This window comes from Podarcis melisellensis (genome assembly GCF_964234715.1).
Source record: "Podarcis melisellensis genome assembly, chromosome: 2".
NCBI classification, from domain to species: Eukaryota; Metazoa; Chordata; class Lepidosauria; order Squamata; family Lacertidae; genus Podarcis; species Podarcis melisellensis.
Window position 1 is genome coordinate 105,160,228 of NC_138529.1, and position 20,303 is coordinate 105,180,530.

A 20,303-nucleotide genomic window follows, 5' to 3' on the forward strand; every position below is an offset into this window, starting at 1 on the left:
AGGGAGCCGGCGTACAGCTTCCGGGTCATGTGGCCAGCATGACTAAGCCGCTTCTGGCAAACCAGAGCAGCACACGGAAATGCTGTTTACCTTCCCGCCAGAGTGGTACCTATTTATCTACTTGCACTTTGATGTGCTTTTGAACTGCTAGGTTGGCAGGAGCTGGGACCAAACAACGGGAGCGCACCCCGTCACGGGGATTCGAACCGCCGACCTTCTGATCAGCAAGTCCTAGGCTCTGTGGTTTAACCCACAGCGCCACCCGCAATACAGAGACAATAATCTGGGGTAAAACAGGGGTTTTGGGGGGAGATGGGGGACACACAGAGAGAGCCCCCACGCAGCGAAGCTGCATTTTAAAGCCCTCTCCACTCTACACTGGCAACCACATGGCTTTTCCATCCAGGTTGCCTCCATAATGTCTAGTTTGTCTCTGTGCTGCAGCTTTGTGGGGAGGTCTGGCAGTTCTTGGGTATGTTGGGCAAAATGTGGCCGTGCTCTTAACCATGCTCTTCTGTTGCTGTTGTGGGATGTCCAATCCACAGGCTCGTCTTTGGCTCCTGGGCTTGGGCTTCAGCTTGGGCTACGGCAGCATGTTCACCAAGATCTGGTGGGTGCACACGGTTTTCACCAAGAAAGAAGAGAAGAAAGAACGGCGGAAGGTGAGGCGCTTTGACCTGCTTTACCATGCCGCCAGAGACGAACTGCCTAGCAAGGATGAGGGAGTCGGTGTGGCCCTTCAAGCGTGGCTGGACTACAACTCCCATCATCCATGACCCTTGGGCCGTGCCGGCTGAGGGCTGATGGGAGTTGGAGTCCAACTCAGGTTCCCCCTTCTAGTTGCGTAGCTTTCAGAGGTGTTGCCATGTTAAGTCTGCGCTATGGCAAAACCCAGCAAATAGTCTTTTTTTACACTTGATCTTAGCCAAAAGGCCGAGAAGCGATACAAATAGTCTTTTTTTTAGCACATGAAAGGTTCACAATTTGTTTGTGGCATAAGCTTCTATGGATGGAATGGGGGGCTGTTTTTGTTTTAACTTTCTATTTTGTGCTTTTATCCTGCATTTTTTATCTTGTGAACCACCCTGAGATCTCTGGATAAAGGGTGGTATATAAATTTAATTGATGATTATGATGAAGTGGGCTCTAGTCTGTGGATGTTTCTGCTGTAATAAGATTTGCTGGCCGCAAGACGCTTTGAGGTTTTCGGTTGCAGGTAACACCACTGTGCAGTAGGGAGAGCGTTCAGCCGTTTGGTGCTGAGAAGGCCTCTCTTTGAAACGCCATTATTTATGAAACAGTTGTGACTGGCTAGATGGTGTGCGAAGATACCGTGGGAGCATTGGGCGAGAACTATGCATGCACCATACCTGTAAATCGCACAGCTTCCGCCAAAGCATCCTGGGAACTATGGTTTGTTAAGGCTGTTGGGGGCCCTGGCAGCTATGTGAGAGGCAAACTATAGTTCCCAGCATTTGTGCAGTTATGGGTGGGAGCTTTGGGGGTGATCACAAGACCGAAGCCATCTATTTCAGAAGAAACCTATCTGAAATCAACACTACCGCTCCCTTGTTTTGGTCTCAGAATTGCTAATGCAGATTATGGTTGCCTACTTCATATCTGGCAGGTGTGTCTCTAGGTTAAAGGCTTTTGGGTGGAGTGGTTCATACAATATAGCGAATCTCAGGTGTGCCATAGAGGGGAGCCTCTGTGCTTGACCTCTGTGAATGTTTTTTTGCGTATTCTGGAACACCCCTTTCAGCTGACTCAGGGCTCTCCCCATCTTTTGAGCACTCATCCTGATTAGTTTGCTGCGAGATAAGGTGACATTGGGCGTCGACTGAGCGTTCATTCCAAATTGTGTGCAGGGGGCGCAGGGGGCATTGTGTCAAAGCAAGCATTATCCCACATTTCCCACTGATTTTCCCACCACTTTCCTTCTCAAAAAAACAACAATGCCCAATGCTGAATGGCAACTTAAATTGGCAAACAATGTTCAGCTTGCAGATTTAACATATAGAATAAGAGAACGAGAAGAACATACGATGAGAGAAGACTGGGAAATGTTTATTGAGTATACTATGGGGGGAAACTATGTACACTTGAAAACGTTGGCGGCATTAAGATAAATTCAACAGTGTAAATAAGTTTTAATGGATGTAATAATGGAATACTGAATGGTTTAGTTTTTTGTGAAATATGCAGGGATTTATGATATGTAAAATGAACCATGGAAAGAGAAGGAGGGAAGTCCTTGATATTTTAAGGATGTTTAAATAAGTATTTTAAATAGTAAAACAGAAAATTTAAATTATATACACACAAAAATGCCCAACCCTTTGGGGAAGTGGGTTTGTTGCACAAGGTCTCCCAGGCAGCTATAACTGCACAACCTGAGCCAGTCACAATGGGACTGAATCCTACCCCCAAATAACAACCGTCTGGAAGTGCCCTCAGGCCTCTTGTTCCCTCATTCTGTCTTTCCTCTTCTCTTCCAGACTCTGGAGCCCTGGAAGCTCTACGCCACGGTTGGGCTGCTTGTCGGGCTCGACTTCGTCATCTTGGCCATCTGGCAAATTGTCAACCCACTGAAACGCACCACAGAGGTAATGCCCTTGCGTGTGGCGCTCATGCTGGGAGAGCCAGTGTGGTGTGGTGGTTAAGAGTGGTGGACTCGTAATCTGGTGAACCGGGTTCGCGTCTCCGCTCCTCCACATGCAGCTGCTGGGTGACCTTGGGCCAGTCACGCTTCTCTGAAGTCTCTCAGCCCCACTCACCTCACAGAGTGTTTGTTGTGGGGGAGGAAGGGAAAGGAGAATGTCAGCCGCTTTGAGACTCCTTAAAGGGAGTGAAAGGCGGGATATAAAATCCAAACTCTTCTTCTTCTTCATGCTGGGAGGATTAAATAGCTTGCAGGGCGATTGAAGACAAGTCACATCCATAAATACACAAGGTGCTCCATGCCCAGTGCTTAATTGGTGACAGAAGCAAACTAGGAAATCAGTTTTCAGTACAAGGCCTTAATTACTATTATTTATTTGATTTGTGTACCCAGTTTTATCAAAAGATTCCAGAGCAGTGTACAACATTAAGAACTCATTTTATGGAGCACAATAATAAAAACATAATAAAAGGCATAATAACAGACAGCGTAATAATAAAATAATCATAACAACAGTCCACCCAACCCCACAGCTTTAACAGACCATAGATTATTTAACGGCCAAGAGGAATGTTTTCGCCTGGTGCCTTAAAGGTATCTAATGATAGCACCAGGCAAGCCTCTCTGGGGAGAGCATTCCATAGATGGGGAGCCACCACCAAAAAGGCCGGTTCTTGTGTTGCCGCCCTCCAAACCCCTCGGGGAAGAGGGACATAGAGAAGGGTCTGAGATGACAAGTGCAGAGTGTGGGTTGGATTGTGGGTCCTTAAGGTATTGAGGTCCTGTAAGGCTTTATAGGTCAAGACCAGCACTTTGATCTGATCCTGGAAACCAACTGGCAGCCAGTGCAGTTGGGCCAGGATTGGTGATATATGCTCAAACCATCATGTTCTGGTGAGCAGCCTGGCCATCTAAGAGCCTTTCTCAGATGCTGGACTTCCAGCACCAGTCAGCTTCTCCCAGCGTGAGCAGCAGGCAGGGATCATGGGAGTTGCAGTCCAGCAACAGTTGGAGGGCGCCAGGTTGGGAAAGCTGGCCCAGTGCAAAGGGTTGTGCTACTGCTGCTCCCTTCCACCCCCTTCCCTTCCACCCCCTTCCCATTTGAAGTCCTGTCTGCAGAACACAGTGATCAGGGGAGTGTGGCAGTCTTTTAGGTATCCTGGTCCCAAGCTGTACTGTATAAGGCTTTGTAGACCTACACTAACGCATTGAGCCTTGCTGAGTGGCAGCAACCAGTGCAATTCTTTCAGCAGCTGCATAATACGATGGCGATATTCCGTCCCGGTCAGAAGTTGAGCTGTTGCATTTTGCACATAGCTGTCAAGCGTCCCTTATTTGGAGGGACAGTCCCTTATCCCAGCGCCATGTCCCGCTGCTGTCCCTTATTGATGATGTCCCTTAAATTTCCCAGGTTTCAAAGGAAGCAGCTCCTCTCCCTCCCTCCCTGCCGGACAGGGAGGAGGAAGGCTCCAACTGTGTTGCTTGGCTGCGTTGCTCACCCAATAAGGAGTCTAAGAACAACTGGGGGGTGGAGCTTGCATGCCTTGTGCCGATCAAATCGGCTTCATTGCCTTGGGACTCGCCTTTGCTCAGCACTTCCCAGCAGAGAGGTGACGGTGGTTTTCCTTGCTGCATCCCCTTTGCTGGGTTGCTGCGCTGTGGGAACCACTGCTTGAGGCTTTGTTTGGCTGCTGGCTGGGCTTTCTGCCTTTGGCTTGGAGGGGCTCAGAAGTTGAACATACCTGTGCTCCGAAAATCCCTTATTTTGGCTGCTGATCCCTTATTTTCGAGGCTGCTGGTCCCTTATTTTCAAATCTGTAAGTTGACAGCTATGATTTTGCACTCAGTGCAGCTTCTGAGAGCCAGTGTGGTGTAGTGGTTAAGAGCGGTAGTCTCGTAATCTGGTGAACCGGGTTCGTGTCTCTGCTCCTCCACATGCAGCTGCTGGGTGACCTTGGGCCAGTCACACTTCTCTGAAGTCTCTCAGCCCCACTCACCTCACAGAGGGTTTGTTGTGGGGGAGGAAGGGAAAGGAGAATGTTAGCCGCTTTGAGACTCCTTAAAGGGAGTGAAAGGCGGGATATCAAATCCAAACTCTTCTTCTTCTTCTTCCAAGTCAGCCTCAAGGACAGCCTCACATTGCAGTCACCCAGTCCGGGGATTAGCATGGACAATAGGGGTCAGGCTGCCCTGTTCCAGAAATGGCTGTGGTTGTCTTACCAGCTGAAACAGGCCGAAGGCAGCCACTGAGGTCGCCTGGGCCTCTAGCGGTGATTCCACAGATGGATCCAGCACCACCTCTATGAAACTGCTCCTTCAGGGGCAGAGTGACCCCGTCCATAGCAGCCAGTTGACCAGTGAGTTGGGCTCAGGAGTCGCCCACCCACGGAACCTCCTTCTTTCTAGGACTCAGATTCAGTTTCATCCAGATCACCACCAAGTGCTGGCACTGGTCCAGGACTTCTCCCGATTCAGTTGCTACGCAGAAATGGAGCTGGGTAGCACCAGCGTACTGATGACCCCTCAGCCTAAAGTCCCAGGTGACCACTCCCAGCAGCTGAATGTATGTATTAAATAGCATAGAGAGCAGGATCCTGTGGACTGAAAAAATGGAGAGGAATAACCTCAGGTTACAGATGCTTCAGGTTACAGACTCCGCTAACCCAGAAATAGTACCTCGGGTTAAGAACTTTGCTTCAGGATGAGAACAGAAATTGCGCACCGGTGGCGTGGCGGCAGCAGGAGGCCTCATTAGCTAAAGTGGTAGCTCAGGTTTCAGGTTAAGAACGGACCTCCAGAACGAATTAAGTTCTTAACCTGAGGTACCACAGTACCACTGAGTGTACACAGAGTGCCTTTATGCCCACCCCTGAGCAACTGCAGCTTGCCTACATATATTTCAGAGTTGTGGAACAGGGTGTCCAATGCAGGCGGCAAGGTTTTCAGCCAGGCTTGACTCTCTTTTGAGGACAGAGCATTGTTTATTAAAGCAGAGCTGACAGGTTTGTCTGTTTTTGCAGTGGAAGAGGGCAATGCTATATTCACAGTAGGCAAATTGTTCTGTGGAGTGCGTGACCTTGCAGGAAGGGCTGTAGTGATGGTTTTCACTAATAAGCATCTGCACACAGACCATGGAAGAATCTTCTTCCACCTCCCGTTTTGCCTCTTGTTCCCCCGCCCCCCATCTCTCCTGATCCTAACTCTACTCATTGTTCTCCCACAGCCTGCCAATCTCACCAAAATTTCCTGGCTCCTTCCTACCCTAATAATCCTGCCTCCCCTTTTGCCCGTCTCTCATCTGTGTGTCTGCTTCTTTCTTTCTTTCTTTCTTTCTTTCTTTCTTTCTTTCTTTCTTTCTTTCTTTCTTTCTTTCTTTCTTTCTTTCTTTCTTTCTTTCTCTCTCTCTCTCTCTCTCTCTCTCTCTCTCCCTCCCTCCCTCCCTCCTCCCTGACACACGTAGGGTTCATGGCAAGACGTCGCCGGCGGACAGCAGTTTTAAGATGTTTGTCAAAGGATCAGTTCAATCTGCTTTTTAAGAATTTACAGCTGTTGCTTCATGTTCTGCGCAGTTTGTTGCTGGCACACAAACACGCCCCGCTTGCTGCACACGGATATTCTTGTAACCATTGGTTTCTGACATGGGACAAGCTTCCTGGGGAATTCCCATCTGGAACTCCCGTGCGTGTGAGAATTCTAGAACCGGTTAAAGTGACTTCGGGTCCTCCACCTGCCATCACCGCCTTTCTTTATAGGCAGACATTCTGCAAGCCTGGGATACTTTCAGTTGATTACTACCTTCTGAAAGCCTTAAAGGGGAACCTCTTCCAGCCTTACCTTACGGTGGCAGTTAGGGGACCTTCCTTATACTTGTGTTTTTGTATTGTAGTTTACGTTGTAAACGGCCCTGAGGTCTACAGATGCAGGATATACAAATTTATTACAGGCGTACCTCGGAAGCCGAACAGAATCCGTTCCGGAAGTCCGTTCAACTTCCAAAACCAAAGCGTGGCTTCCGATTGGCTGCAGGAAGCTCCTGCAGCCAATCGGAAGCCGCATTGGACGTTTGGGTTCCAAAGAACGTTCACAAACTGGAACACTCACTTCCGGGTTTGCGGCGTTCAGGAGCCAAGACGTTCGGCTCACAAAGCATTCTGCTTCCGAGGTACGACTGTATATCAAATTTATCAGAACCCAGGCTGGCATCTTAGAACTGAAATGGACGCAGGAGGTCGATGATATGTTCTCCCTATGGTCCCCGATACACACTTTAATACAGCTGGGGAGGCATACTGCAATTGCAATCGGAGCACCGATGCTGGGAGAAGGGGTATTTCCCCAGTCTAAAATACCTCCCACCCCCGGAAGCAGCTTTCGGAGCAGCAATGGAGAAAGGGCAGACATAATCCCCCCCCAAAAAAATTGTGGGCCTAACAACTGTTTTACATGACGATTTAGCTCAGGGGAGCAGCACAGCAGAATGGTCCATTCTCCACAACCACTGCAGAAGCATCCCACCCAGTTAGGGGTGAGGGAGTCAGGCTGTCCAATCACAGATCTGGGGAAGGGCCACGGCTCAGCAGGTAGAGCATCTGCTTTGCATGCAGAAGGTCCCAGGTTCAATCCCCGGTATCTCCAGATAGGGTTATGTGTGCCCCCTGTTTGAAATCCTGGTGAGTCACTGCCAGCCGGTCTGTTGCCCATTTGGACTGATAGGGCAGAAGGCAGGGAGACTGACAGTAGGTGGCGCCAGAGCCGAGGGACAGAGCCCATCCTCACTGGTAGTGAGACAGCAGGCTGGTGGGGCCAGTTGAGAGCAGACGGAGGGACAGTGTGCCATTTCCCTTTGTGGACCGGCCTGCACTGCAGCCCACCCAATCGAGAGCTAGATGGACCAATGGACTGATTCACTATAAGGCAGGTTCCTATCTTCCACCGCATGGTAGTTGCAACACTGGCAGTGCTATTAAAGTTCAGGCATCTCTATCTGACCAAGCGTTACAAGCAGTTATTAACCGCGGTTATGGCCAACATGATGCAAGAGGGACAACTTGGAACAAAAGAAAGTCACCAATAATTAATCTGTCAAAGGCCGAGGCTTGCGAACTTCCTGATTCCAGAAGGGTTAGAAGTTTTACAGGGTTTCGTGTTTTCAGGTATAAAGATATGTGCTTACAGGTACCAGCAAAAGGAGCCCTCTCTATAGCTGCACCTCCCAGGAGAGGATATTCCCTATGGCAGCCCCTAAGTCATGCCATTCACTACTGTAGTGTTCCTTCACTATACATCTGCAGGCAAATTCTGAAGGCACACCTAACTTTGCCCAGCTCTTTGGCACCTGAGATGTCAAAGGTTGTCCATGCCCGGCTTGAATTGTGGTCCCCGGGCTGGATAAAATTGTGTGTCTGCTGCTGTTCTTCTCGTTTGTTCTAGAATAATAATAAGAAGAAGAAGAAGAAGAAGAAGAAGAAGAAGAAGAAGAATTTATACCCCACCCATCTGGCTGAGTTTCCCCAGCCACTCTGGGCGGCTCCCAATCAAGTGTTAAAAACAGTACAGCGTTACATATTAAAAATTTCCCTGAATGGGGCTGCCTTAAGATGTCTTCTGAATGTCAGAATGTTTATCTCTTCGACATCTGATGGGAGGGCGTTCCACAGGGGGCGCCACTACCGAGAAGGCCCTCTGTCTGGTTCCCTGTAGCCTCACTTCTCGCAATGAGGGAACAGCCAGAAGGCCCTCGGCGCTGGATCTCAGTGTCCGGGCTGAACGATGGGGGTGGAGATGCTCCTTCAGGTATACTGGACCGAGGCCGTTTAGGGCTTTAAAGGTCAGCACCAACACTTTGAATCGTGCTCGGAAACGTACTGGGAGCCAGTGCAGATCTCTCAGAACCGGTGTTATGTGGTCCCGGCGGCCACTCCCAGTCACCAGTCTAGCTGCTGCATTCTGGATTAATTGCAGTTTCCGGATCACCTTCAAAGGTAGCCCCATGTAGAGTGCGTTGCAGTAGACCCGTCATCTCCTCCTCAAACTCAAGCAACAGCTACACGTTTCTCAGCCTTCTAGATAGTTGTAGGACTGGGAATGTCTGAAATCCTGGAGAGCCGTTGCCAGTCCGTGCAGACAGCATTGAACTAGATGGACCAATGAGCTGACTCGCCATTAGTTTACCTACCCCAGCATTATCTACATAGACAGGCAGCAGTTCTGCAGGGCTTCCCAGCTTGGAGAAACTGGAGAACCTGGGAACCTTCTTCATAAGAAGTTGGTGCCCTGCCACTGAGCCATGGCCCTTCCTGAGGTGGCCTCCACGGCTGTTCTTCTCATTTGTTCTATAAGACATGCCCCCTAAAACCCTCGAGCAACAGCTACACAACTTTCCTCAGCCTATCAACTCTCTGCTGAGCACCGTGAGTCAAGCAAGGCCCACAAGATTCAGAAGTTGAGATTTGAGGGCAACCAATGAGGAGGCAGCCGGGGGACTTGGAATGTGACATCTCAGTGTTTAAGGAAAGCCTCTTTGCATTCCAACCCTTCTGGAACCAGGAAGTTTGCAAACCTCTGCCCTTTGACAGATAAGTGATTAATTACTGGCCAGTTTCTTTTGTTCAAGAAGTCTCTCTTGCATCATGTTGGCATGTGGTTCTCGGTCAGACAGAGATGCCTGAACATTAATAATATCGCCTGTGTTGCAACTACCAGGAGGCAAGAGATAGGATCCTGGCTTTTAGGGAGTCAGACTATTGGTCCATCTAGCTCAGATAGCTATAGTAGAGGCTGGCGCTTTGGGGGAACTGGCTCCCTGTCCCTCCTCAACCTCAGTCCGCTTTCAGTCGGGTCCCACCAGCCTGCCATCTTGCATCCAGTCAGGGACGGCTTTGGCATAGCATTGGCTCTGGCGCCACCTACTGTTGGCCTCCCTGCCTTTTGCCCTACCGGCCCCAATGGGGATCAGTCGCTGCTGGTGGGCTGGATTTCAGCCAGGGGACATTCCCAATCGCACCTGAAGATGCCGTGGATTGATCCTGGGGCCTTCTGCATGCAAAGCAGGTGCTCAACCCTTGAGCAGCAGCTCTTCTGCAGACTCAAAGCAGCCAGTCTGCCCCCCATCATTTGTAAATCAGGGTCTGCAATTTACAGTACTAAAGGGATGCGAGTGATTAGCAGTCAACCCCGGTGCCACGTTTATCCACATGGTTTGCTCTCAGAGTAATTTTTCATTCATTCATCATCGCCATTTACCTGCTGCTTAATATACAAAATCCATAAGGGATTTTAAACATATAACATATAAAACGCAATGAGTTCTAGGGGCGGACCTACATTTTGGAGGCCTTGAAGCTCGAACTGTTATGGGGGGACCTTTGAAACCACCACTGAGGTCTACGTAATCACTGTTATCTTCTTCCGTGGGGTTGTTTACAAAAACTTTTACAACATCTGTGCTATGGAGTCTCAAACTTTGGGATGTTGAAATAAATTTAAAGGAAGGTAAAGGGACCCCTGACGATTAGGTCCAGTCATGGCCGACTCTGGGGTTGCTGCGCTCATCTTGGGAGCCGGCATACAGCTTCCGGGTCATGTGGCCAGCATGACTAAGCCACTTCTGGCGAACCAGAGCAGCGCACAGAAACACCGTTTACCTTCCCGCCGGAGTGGTACCTATTTATCTATTTGCACTTTGACGTGCTTTCGAACTGCTAGGTTGGCAGGAGCTGGGACCGAGCAACGGGAGCTCACCCGGTTGCGGGGATTCGAACTGCCTACCTTCTGATCAGCAAGCCCTAGGCTCTGTGGTTTAACCCACAGCGTGCAACTCAAACGGGGTCTACTACACACAATTTTTTAAAAGCGATGTGGGCTGAAGTCACTTCTATGAGCCCCCTCCAGGATTAGGGGGCCTGAAGCTTAAGCTCCATTAGTTACATTGTAGATCTGCCCCAGATCATTAAGAGAGAAAAGAAAGATGTATACACAACACCGTAAGCAAACATATAAAAGCAGAGAACCCGCCGGTAAAACATCTGGGTAAATTTCAACAGGTCATAAAACAGAGCATTGGGATAAAATCCTACAAGTCGGAGAAAGTCCGCTTAAATAGATGGGTCTTCCAAGAGGTGTTGAAAGCTTGCCACTGTTTGTGCCTCAGAAAAGGCACATGGAAGGGTGGAACCCTGGCCGTGGTTTGAAAGATAAACCCAGCGACAGGCAGCAGGCATGAGGAGGGCCTAGTTCAAACACATTTGCCACATGCCCTGTTCTCCAGTTTGAACCGCATCTCTACCTGCTCCTAAGCATGTGATTGGGGCAGGCCTGACTCTGCCCGGCGTCACACGCTCTTTGGCCCACACAAGGCAACAGCTAAATAAATGGCTGGCACTGTGACTCATCGTTGTTAACTCGTGTTTCGCATCTTCCTCAGTGATTAAACCCTTCCTTCCTGTGTCCCCTGCAGGAATTCACCAAAGAGGAGCCCAAGAGTGACATCGACGTGCTGATCCTCCCGAAGCTGGAGCACTGCAGTTCGGAGAGGATGAACACTTGGCTGGGTGAGCCTCTTCAGCCATGCTGCTGGGGGGCTGATTTTGTCCAGCTTCTGCCCATCCCCTCTTCCCTATGCCTGTGCCCTCCTTTCCTGTCCTCTGGAATACCTGTTTCCCCATCCTAGGACTACTAGAGCCCTTGCCAGACTGGGGTGTGGGTGGGTGGGTGGGTGTGTCTGCTTGTCTGTCTGTGAGTGTGTTCTGCAACATGTCATCGGTGCAATAATAGTACATTAGAATGGATCTCTGGGGATGCGGGTGGCGCTGTGGGTTAAACCACAGAGCCTAGGACTTGCCGATCAGAAGGTCGGCGGTTCGAATCCCTGTGACGGGGTGAGCTCCCGTTGCTCTGTCCCTGCTCCTGCCAACCTAGCAGTTCGAAAGCACGTCAAAGTGCAAGGAGATAAATAGGTACCGCTCCGGCGGGAAGGTAAACGGTGTTTCTGTGCGCTGCTCTGGTTTGCCAGAAGCGGCTTAGTCATGCTGGCCACATGACCTGGAAGCTGTACACCGGCTCCCTCAGCCAATAAAGCGAGATGAGCGCCGCAACCCCAGAGTTGGCCACGACTGGACCTAATGGTCAGGGGTCCCTTTACCTTTAATGGATCTCTGCTGCTTCCACAGTGCTACTGCATTCTTCCCATCTGGAAGGACACTTTTATATTACAGCGCACCATAGATGGGACACACCAATTGCAGGACATGCACTGGTTGGAAATGGAGCAGTATGACTTCCCATAAACCTTTGGCAGGCGGAGTGTTGAAAAGCACATTGGGTATAACCACCCCATCAGCACCATGAACCCAAATAATTATCCTAGGGCTGGAAGGGACCACGAGGGTCATCGAGTCCAACCCCCTGCAATCTTTTGCCCGACTTAGGGCTCAAACCCCCAACCCTGAGATTAAGAGTCTCATGCTCAACTGACTGAGCTATCAGTGAACTGTCTCCAGACTAGGCAATTGGTGGTAAGTTTGAACAAGGTTCTTTTAAAGTTAGTTATAGTAATGTCCATGGACCACCCATTCCTCCTTTCTGAAAACAAGGCTTTCGGAATTGGTGCTATAATACCAGATTTGAACCCAACTGCTTGCTATTAAACACCATATATGCTAGGGAGAACGCAGGTGGCGCTGTGGGTTAAAGCCTCAGCGCCTAGGACTTGCCGATCGAAAGGTCGGCGGTTCGAATCCCTGCGGTGGGGTGCGCTCCCGCTGCTCGGTCCCAGCGCCTGCCAACCTAGCAGTTCGAAAGCACCTCCGGGTGCAAGTAGATAAATAGGGACCGCTTTCTAGCGGGAAGGTAAACGGTGTTTCCGTGTGCGGCTCTGGCTCGCCAGAGCAGCGATGTCACGCTGGCCACGTGACCCGGAAGTGTCTCCGGACAGCGCTGGCCCCTGGCCTCTTAAGTGAGATGGGCGCACAACCCCAGAGTCTGTCAAGACTGGCCCGTACGGGCAGGGGTACCTTTACCTTTACCTTTATGCTAGGGAGAAAGCGGCACTTCTGGCTTCAGAAAACAGGAAGCTGATGGTGGCCGAGCTTCACGTACAAAACTATTCTATAGCCTCTTGTTCCAGCAAAGGGACCATGTCTATTTTGAGGATACACACAGACAACCCAGAAGAACAGATTATGCACAATTAAAAAGGATGTCTGGAGAGGACCCAAAACAACTCAGTTCACCGTCCCACAGATACTGCAATCCATCCTTTCTTCTTTCTCCCAGTCCTGCAACACAATTCCTGTTTCATGGCTTGTGCTCTCAGATGTTCCTCTTGCATGGTTCAAATCCCCACTCGGCCATGAAACTCACTGGGTGACCAGCTGCTAGAGTACAGTTGTACCTTGGGTTACAGACGCTTCAGGTTACAGACGGTTCAGGTTACAGACTCCACTAACCCAGAAATAGTACCTCGAGTTAAGAACTTTGCTTCAGGATGAGAACAGAAATCGTGCTCCGGCGGCATGGCAGCAGCAGGAGGCCCCTTAGCTAAAGTGGTACCTCAGGTTAAGAACAGTTTCAGGTTAAGAACGGACCTCTGGAACAAATTAAGTACTTAACCCGAGGTACCACTGTATATTGAACTGGCTAGAGAGGCAATTAGAGATCACACTAGACAAGAGTTTCAAAAAGCATGGGGAAATTGCAGAGAATACTTCACAAACAGTGCCCTAAAATACATACCTGGACTTGTTTCGATTAATGTCTGCAGGAGACTTTGTGGATATTTAAGTTATAATTAGAAAAATCTTAATAATTATTCATAAAGGAAACAGTTTGTAAGAAGTAAATAAGGATACAGGATAAAGGAAGTCTTTTATTTCGTTGTTTGTTTTGCTGTATGTTATTCTCACTGTATGTTATGGTCACATTTAATGAGGGTGGATAGTGTATTGGGGGGGTTATGTTATGTTGTAAATAAAATTCCAATTTATATATATATATATATATATATATATATATATATATATATATATATATATATATATATGAAACTCACTGGGTGACCTTGGGCCAGTCGCTCATTCTCAGCCTAACGACCTTGCAAGGTCGTTGTGAGGATAATCAATGGAGGAGGAGCAGAACCACCTACAAACCACCTTCAGCTTCTTGGAGGGAAAGAGGGGTATAAATAACGGAAACACATAGAAATGAAGGGTATGACTATCAGTCAGCAATGAACCATGCGCAGAGTCTCCACCACCCACTGCAGTGGCCTTTCCTCTGGCTTCTTCACCCTTCTCCCTTCACCCTTCTCCTCCATTAGCACTTTGAAGGCCCCTCCTGACCCCTTCTTTTCTCTCTCCCTGTCTGCAGGTATCTTCTATGGCTTCAAAGGGCTGCTGCTGCTTCTGGGCATATTCCTTGCCTATGAGACAAAGGGAGTCTCCACGGAGAAGATCAACGACCACCGCGCTGTGGGCATGGCGATCTACAATGTAGCTGTGAGTTGCGTGTCTTTAATGTGTCCAGACCACTGGGCTAGCTTGAAAAACTCATGCTCTTGTTGAGTGAGCTTTCTGAGAGAGGGAAATCAAACCTGGACTGCAGTCAAGAGAGAGAGAGAGCAACAAGTCTTCCTGACCCCACAACCTCTGGGGAGAAAGAGCAAAGTTTTGCCGTGTGTTCCTGCATGCAAATGCTTGATTTTGAGCCATGCTGGTTTACAGTCTGCCCTGGAGAGCTGCGACCAGTCATTATAGACCAGGGGTCCTAAACTGGTCCACGTGGCTTGTCTGGATTTGTGGTTCAAGTCAGGCGTTGGCATATGTTGTTGTTGTTTAGTGTCCAACTCTTCATGACCCCATGGAGACTCCTGTCTTCCACTGCCCCCCACAGTTTGGTCAAACTCATGCTGGTAGCTTCGAGTCCCCTTCTCCTTGTGCCCTCCATCTTTCCCAACATCTGGGTCTTTTCCAGGGAGTCTTCTCTTCTCATGAGGTGGCCAAAGTATTGGAGCCTCAGCTTCAGGATCTATCCTTCCAGTGAACACTCAGGGCTGATTTCCATCAGAATGGATAGGTTTGATCTTCTTGCAGTCCATGGGACTCTCAAGAGTCTCCTCCAGCACCATAATTCAAAAGCATCAATTCTTTGGCAATCAGCCTTCTTTATGGTCCAGCTCTCACTTCCATTCATCACCACTGGGAAAACCATAGCTTTAACTATACAGACCTTTGTTGGCAAGGTGATGTCTCTGCTTTTTAAGATGCTGTCTAGGTTTATCATTGCTTTTCTCCCAAGGAGCAGGCGTCTTTGAATTTTGTGACTGCTGTCACCATCTGCAGTGATCATGGAGCCAAAGAAAGTAAAATCTCTCACTGCCTCCATTTCGTCCCCTTCTATTTGCCAGGAGGTGATGGGACCAGTTGCCATGATCTTCGTGTTTTTGTTTATGTTAAGCTTCAGACCATAATTTGCACTCTCCTCTTTCACCTTCATTAAAAATTTCTTTAATTCCTCCTTACTTTCTGCCATCAAGGTTGTGTCATCAGCATATCTGAGGTTGTTGATATTTCTTTCGGCAATCTTAATTCCACCTTGGCATATGCATCACATTAAACATTTGCCATGATCTTTAATTGTATTTGTTTCGCTCCTCCTATTTCTTATATATTGCATTTTGCCGTGTTACAATTTGATTTCCATGGAATTCGGATTGTAGTGAAGCAAAGCGGATTATATAAAACATAAAAGGGGCAACGAAAATACAATGAAAAGTCAAACAGCATCCAGCACAGCGCATTTGAATTCTTACAATAGTCAGCAAAATCATTAAGTCATCTTCCAAGGCCCCCAGCAATTTCCAAGTGGCCCGTGGGATGAGAGGGGGGAATGTTTGAAAACCACTGATGTAGCTACGACCTTTCTTGATGGACCAATGGACTGACTCTGTATAAGGCAGCATACTGCATCCCTATGTACCCTGGTGCCAAGTTGTCTTTCCTTTGGGCGTTAGAGGTGATTTTTGTGCTTCCTCAGGCCTGGCCTCCACTTTGCAAGGAAAGATGTTGATTCTGTGCCTGGGAGGCCCTTGGAACATTTAGCCATGACCCTCATGTGGCCTCAAACAAGTTGCTGTCTCAGGTGTAAAGCGCCGCAGTGCCAGCCGCCTGCCTTTGTGCAGTCTTGTTGTCACATTGTGGGAATTCAGTGCCATTATCCGCCCTGAAGGACGCAGGTGGGTTAAACCACAAAGCCTAGGACTTGCCGATCAGAAGGTCAGCGGTTCGAATCCCCGCAATGGGGTGAGCTCCCATTGCTCGGTCCCAGCTCCTGCCAACCTAGAAGTTTGAAAGCACATCAAAGTGCAAGTAGATAAATAGGTACCGCTCTGGTGGGAAGGTAAACGGTGTTTCCGTGCGCTGCTCTGATTCGCCAGAAGTGGCTTAGTCATGCTGGCCACATGACCCGGAAGCTGTATGCCGGCTCCCTCGGCCAATAAAGTGAGATGAGTGCCGCAACCCGAGTTGGCCACGACTTGACCTAATGGTCAGGGGTCCCTTTACCTTTACCTATCCACCCTGAGCTATACAGACAAGATTGGACTATAAAGCACAGTTGTCAATTTTGCGATACAGAATAAAATATTCCTGCATCCCTCATTTCTAATTACCTTTGCAGTGTTTGTTTTCCGGACTTGCACAGGCCCCCTGACCCTGTCTCTAATCCTTCCCTCCTGCAGGTGTTGTGTCTCATCACTGCCCCGGTCACCATGATCCTAAGCAGTCAACAGGATGCGGCCTTCGCTTTCGCCTCCCTCGCCATTGTCTTCTCCTCTTACATCACCCTGGTTGTCCTCTTTGTGCCCAAGGTAACAACCAAGCCGTGATCGAGCTGCGCATTGGTAGAGACTGGCTCCTAGCGTGGTATGCAGCAGAACTTAGTGCATGCCCAAGAATCTCAGGTTTCACTTACCCAAAAAATGGGCCAAGTTTCTAGTCCCCATAATTTACAGTCCCTGATGTAAAGCACGGATAACGTGCTGAGATAAAGTCTGCGAACCTACACATGTCTATTGCTTAGTAAGCCCCACTGAAATTAGTGTGACTTGTTTCCAAGTAAACAGATGGAGGATGAGGTTATACTCATGGATGACACTGGGGGACGGGGACTGGGGGATGGTTAGTGATCCCCCAAAAGGAGCTCCATCCCACTAATATACAGCCGGTGACAATTTTGCATGGGGGGGGCCATTCTTCCTCCTTCGGGGTCCAAAAGGACCCATGTGTTAGCCTAAAACGGTCGCCGCCTCTACAGTCATACCTCGGGTTACAGACGCTTCGGATTGTTTTCAGGTTGCGTATTGCGCTGAACCAGGAAGTACCGGAACAGGTTACTTCCGTGTTTCGGCAATCGCGCATGCGCAGAAGCGCTAAATCACGCTTTGCACATGCGCAGAAGCGCCGAATCGCAACCCACACATGTGCCGATGTGACGCTGCGAATTGCGAACGCTGCAGGTTGCGAACGTGCCTCCCGCACGGATCACGTTCGCAACCCGAGCGTCCACTGTATACTGTTACTTTCCCCCCCAGAGACTTACCGTATTTTTTGCTCTAGAAGACTCACTTTTTCCCTCCTAAAAAGTAAGGGGAAATGTGTATGCGTCTTATGGAGCGAATGCAGGCTGCGCAGCTATCCCAGAAGCCAGAACAGCAAGAGGGATTGCTGCTTTCACTGCACAGCGATCCCTCTTGCTGTTCTGGCTTCTAAGATTCAGAATATATTTTTTTCTTGTTTTCCTCCTCCAAAAACTAGGTGTGTCTTGTGGTCTGGTGCGTCTTATAGAGCGAAAAATACGGTAGCTTGCCCACCTAGAAATACGCTTTGTCCTTTCTGTGCCCCTCACCGCAGTTTTTCCCCCCTGGTGCCTCTGCTGGTTACACTGGGATGGGGATAAAGGGATTCACAGCAGCAACAGACTATTTTGCTGTTCACATTTCCCTGTACTTCCTCATCAACCCTAGTCCTTAGTTTCACCATTCCCAACCTTAATGCCTGTTAGCATCTCACCGAGTCCTCCCACAGATCCAGGGACACAGAAACAGAAGTAGTTAAACCAGTTTCCAAGCTGGCATCTTACTCGGGAGAGCTGGCTGCATTCTCTCACGGGCAACTTTCTGGGTGGCCGTGGTGGGTGAGGTTCAATGGCAACAAGCGGGTGGAGAAACTGGTGTGAAGCTACCTTTCTGTACATTCCAGCCACGCAAAAGCCAGAGGTTTCCTTTACACACATCTCTCCATCCAGACAGGCCAGAGGCATTATCACAGGGCACAGTCCAGCCAGGCAAAAGCACTCAAGGGAGGGCGGGGAGCAGGAAAGGCTTCTCAAAAGGAAGCCCAAGCGTTTGGTTAGGAGTTTGGATTTGATATCCCGCCTTTCACTCCCTTTAAGGAGTCTCCAAGCGGCTAACGTTCTCCTTTCCCTTCCTCCCCCACAACAAACACTCTGTGAGGTGAGTGAGGCTGAGAGACTTCAGAGAAGTGTGACTGGCCCAAGGTCACCCAGCAGCTGCATGTGGAGGAGCGGGGAAGTGAACCCGGTTCACCAGATTACGAGTCTATCACTCTTAACCACTACACCACACTGGTTATGAAATCTTAAGAGGTGGCGAAGGAACAGTTTCCCAAAACATATCAGACTTGCCTAGTGTTGCTTGGGAGTTTTACAAAAACAAAAAAAACAACAACAATCCAGTGAGGGATGAGGCTTGGGGAGAGTCCCAGGGCCCAGATGGAGAAGCGTTTGGCCCCCTCTTCCACATTTTTAGGAATCTCTCCAATCTCCCCCTGAAAAAATTCCTCTGCTTTCAGACCTGAGGTTGGCACTTTGGGCCCAGCACCAGAGTTCCCCCTTCCTGCTGCCAGGCTCGGCCTTCTCCTCCCTTGACGCTGAGGTGCAGTCGTACGGCTGAGCTCCATGTGTTTGTGTCTGGCCTCTCCTTTCAGATGCGGCGCCTCATCACTCGGGGAGAGTGGCAGTCGGAGCAGCAGGACACCATGAAGACGGGCTCGTCCACCAACAACAATGAGGAGGAGAAGTCGCGGCTGCTGGAGAAGGAGAACCGCGAACTGGAGAAGATCATCGCAGAGGTGAGGCAGGGTGTGACTTGTTCCGGTCAAGTTGGGTGTGTGTCTTCCCTCCCCCTTGCCCTGTGCTTCCTGCCATTGGTGGCTTGTCTCTTCTGGAACATAAGAAGAACCCTGCTGGATCTCGCCCATCAAGTCCAGCCATCCTTTTCTCACAGTGGCCAGCCAGCCTTTTCAGCAGGATCTGGGCACAACAGCCCTCTCTCCTCCTCTGGTTTTGAAATATACTCAGAGTCGAGAGTGGATTTCATGCTCTTTATTCAGCTCATAGTGGTGAGGAGGAATGGAAGTCCCCTCAAAGTATCTGCTTTATATACATTATTTACACAATGGGCCCCACGTGATTGGCTAATTCCGGAATTCTCCTGTAGGCCAATCAGGTTGTGGATTCACTTCCATCTGGAGCTGGATTGGGTGGCTCCTGCAGACCAGTCACACTGCTGCATTGTTCTAGGACCAATCAGACTGCTGCATTTTGGATCCTATTGTTCTAGGACCAATCAGACTGCTGCATTTTGGATCCTATTGTTCTAGGACCAATCAGACTGCTGCATTTTGGATCCTATTCAACTCAGTACATAAAAGGTTTCCAGCAACTGATATTCAGAAGTGGATCTGACAGTGGAGGTAGAACATAAGGCATCATGGCTAGTAGCCTTCAGTAATCCTCTCCTCCTTGAATTTGCCCAATCCTCTTTTAAAGCTATCCAAGTCAGCGGCTGTCACTGCTTCTTGTGGCAGTGAGTTCCACAGTTTAACTGTGTGGTGCATGACCGAGCCCTTTCTTTTATCTGTCTGGAATTTTCCAACGTTCAGCTATGTTGAATATCCTCAAGTTCTAACGCCATGAGAGAGGGAGAAAAGCTTTTTCCGATCCACTCTTTCCATGGCATGTATAGTTTTGTACATTTCGGTCATGTCACCTGCTGCACGTCATTTCTCTAAGCTAAAAAGCTGCAAATGGAATAGTCTCCCTCTGGAGGTGGTGGACTCCCTTGGGGTTTTTTAACCAGAGTTTGGAGGGCCATCTGTCATGGATGCTTCGGCTGAGATTCCTGCATTGCAAGGGGTTGGACTAGGACATGGGTAGGCAACCTAAGGCCCGGGGGCCGAATCTGGCCCAATCACCTTCTAAATTTGGCCCACGGACGGTCCAGGAATCAGCATGTATTTACATGAGTAGAACATGTCCTTTTATTTAAAATGCATCTCTGGGTTATTTGTGGGGCATAGGAATTCCTTTATTGATTTATTTTCAAAATATAGTCTGGTCCCCCACAAGGTCTGAGGGACGGTGGACCGGCCCATGACTGAAAAAGTTTGCTGGCCCCTGGACTAGGATGACTCTCAGGGTCTCTTCCAACTCTTAGGATTCTATGAAATGTTTTAATATTTTCCCATAGGGCAATTGCACCAGCCTCTTGGTTGCACTTGAAATCTTTTACAACTCCACAGTATCTTTTTTTTAAGGGGAGGGGGCCAGAACTGCACACAGCATTCCG

At 49.1% G+C, this 20,303-nt stretch overlaps 1 protein-coding gene across 1 annotated transcript in view; it reads left to right on the top strand.

The window, feature by feature from the left end:
- The window catches only part of GABBR1 (gamma-aminobutyric acid type B receptor subunit 1), a 164,917-nt gene that overhangs the window by 140,655 nt on the left and 3,959 nt on the right, over positions 1-20,303 (top strand). Inside the window, exons 18-23 of the mRNA XM_081901508.1 lie at positions 546-662; positions 2,499-2,606; positions 11,118-11,211; positions 14,027-14,154; positions 16,395-16,523; positions 18,661-18,804. Of these exons, the coding sequence (XP_081757634.1) occupies positions 546-662; positions 2,499-2,606; positions 11,118-11,211; positions 14,027-14,154; positions 16,395-16,523; positions 18,661-18,804 (720 nt within the window). The remainder of the gene's footprint in view (positions 1-545; positions 663-2,498; positions 2,607-11,117; positions 11,212-14,026; positions 14,155-16,394; positions 16,524-18,660; positions 18,805-20,303) is intronic.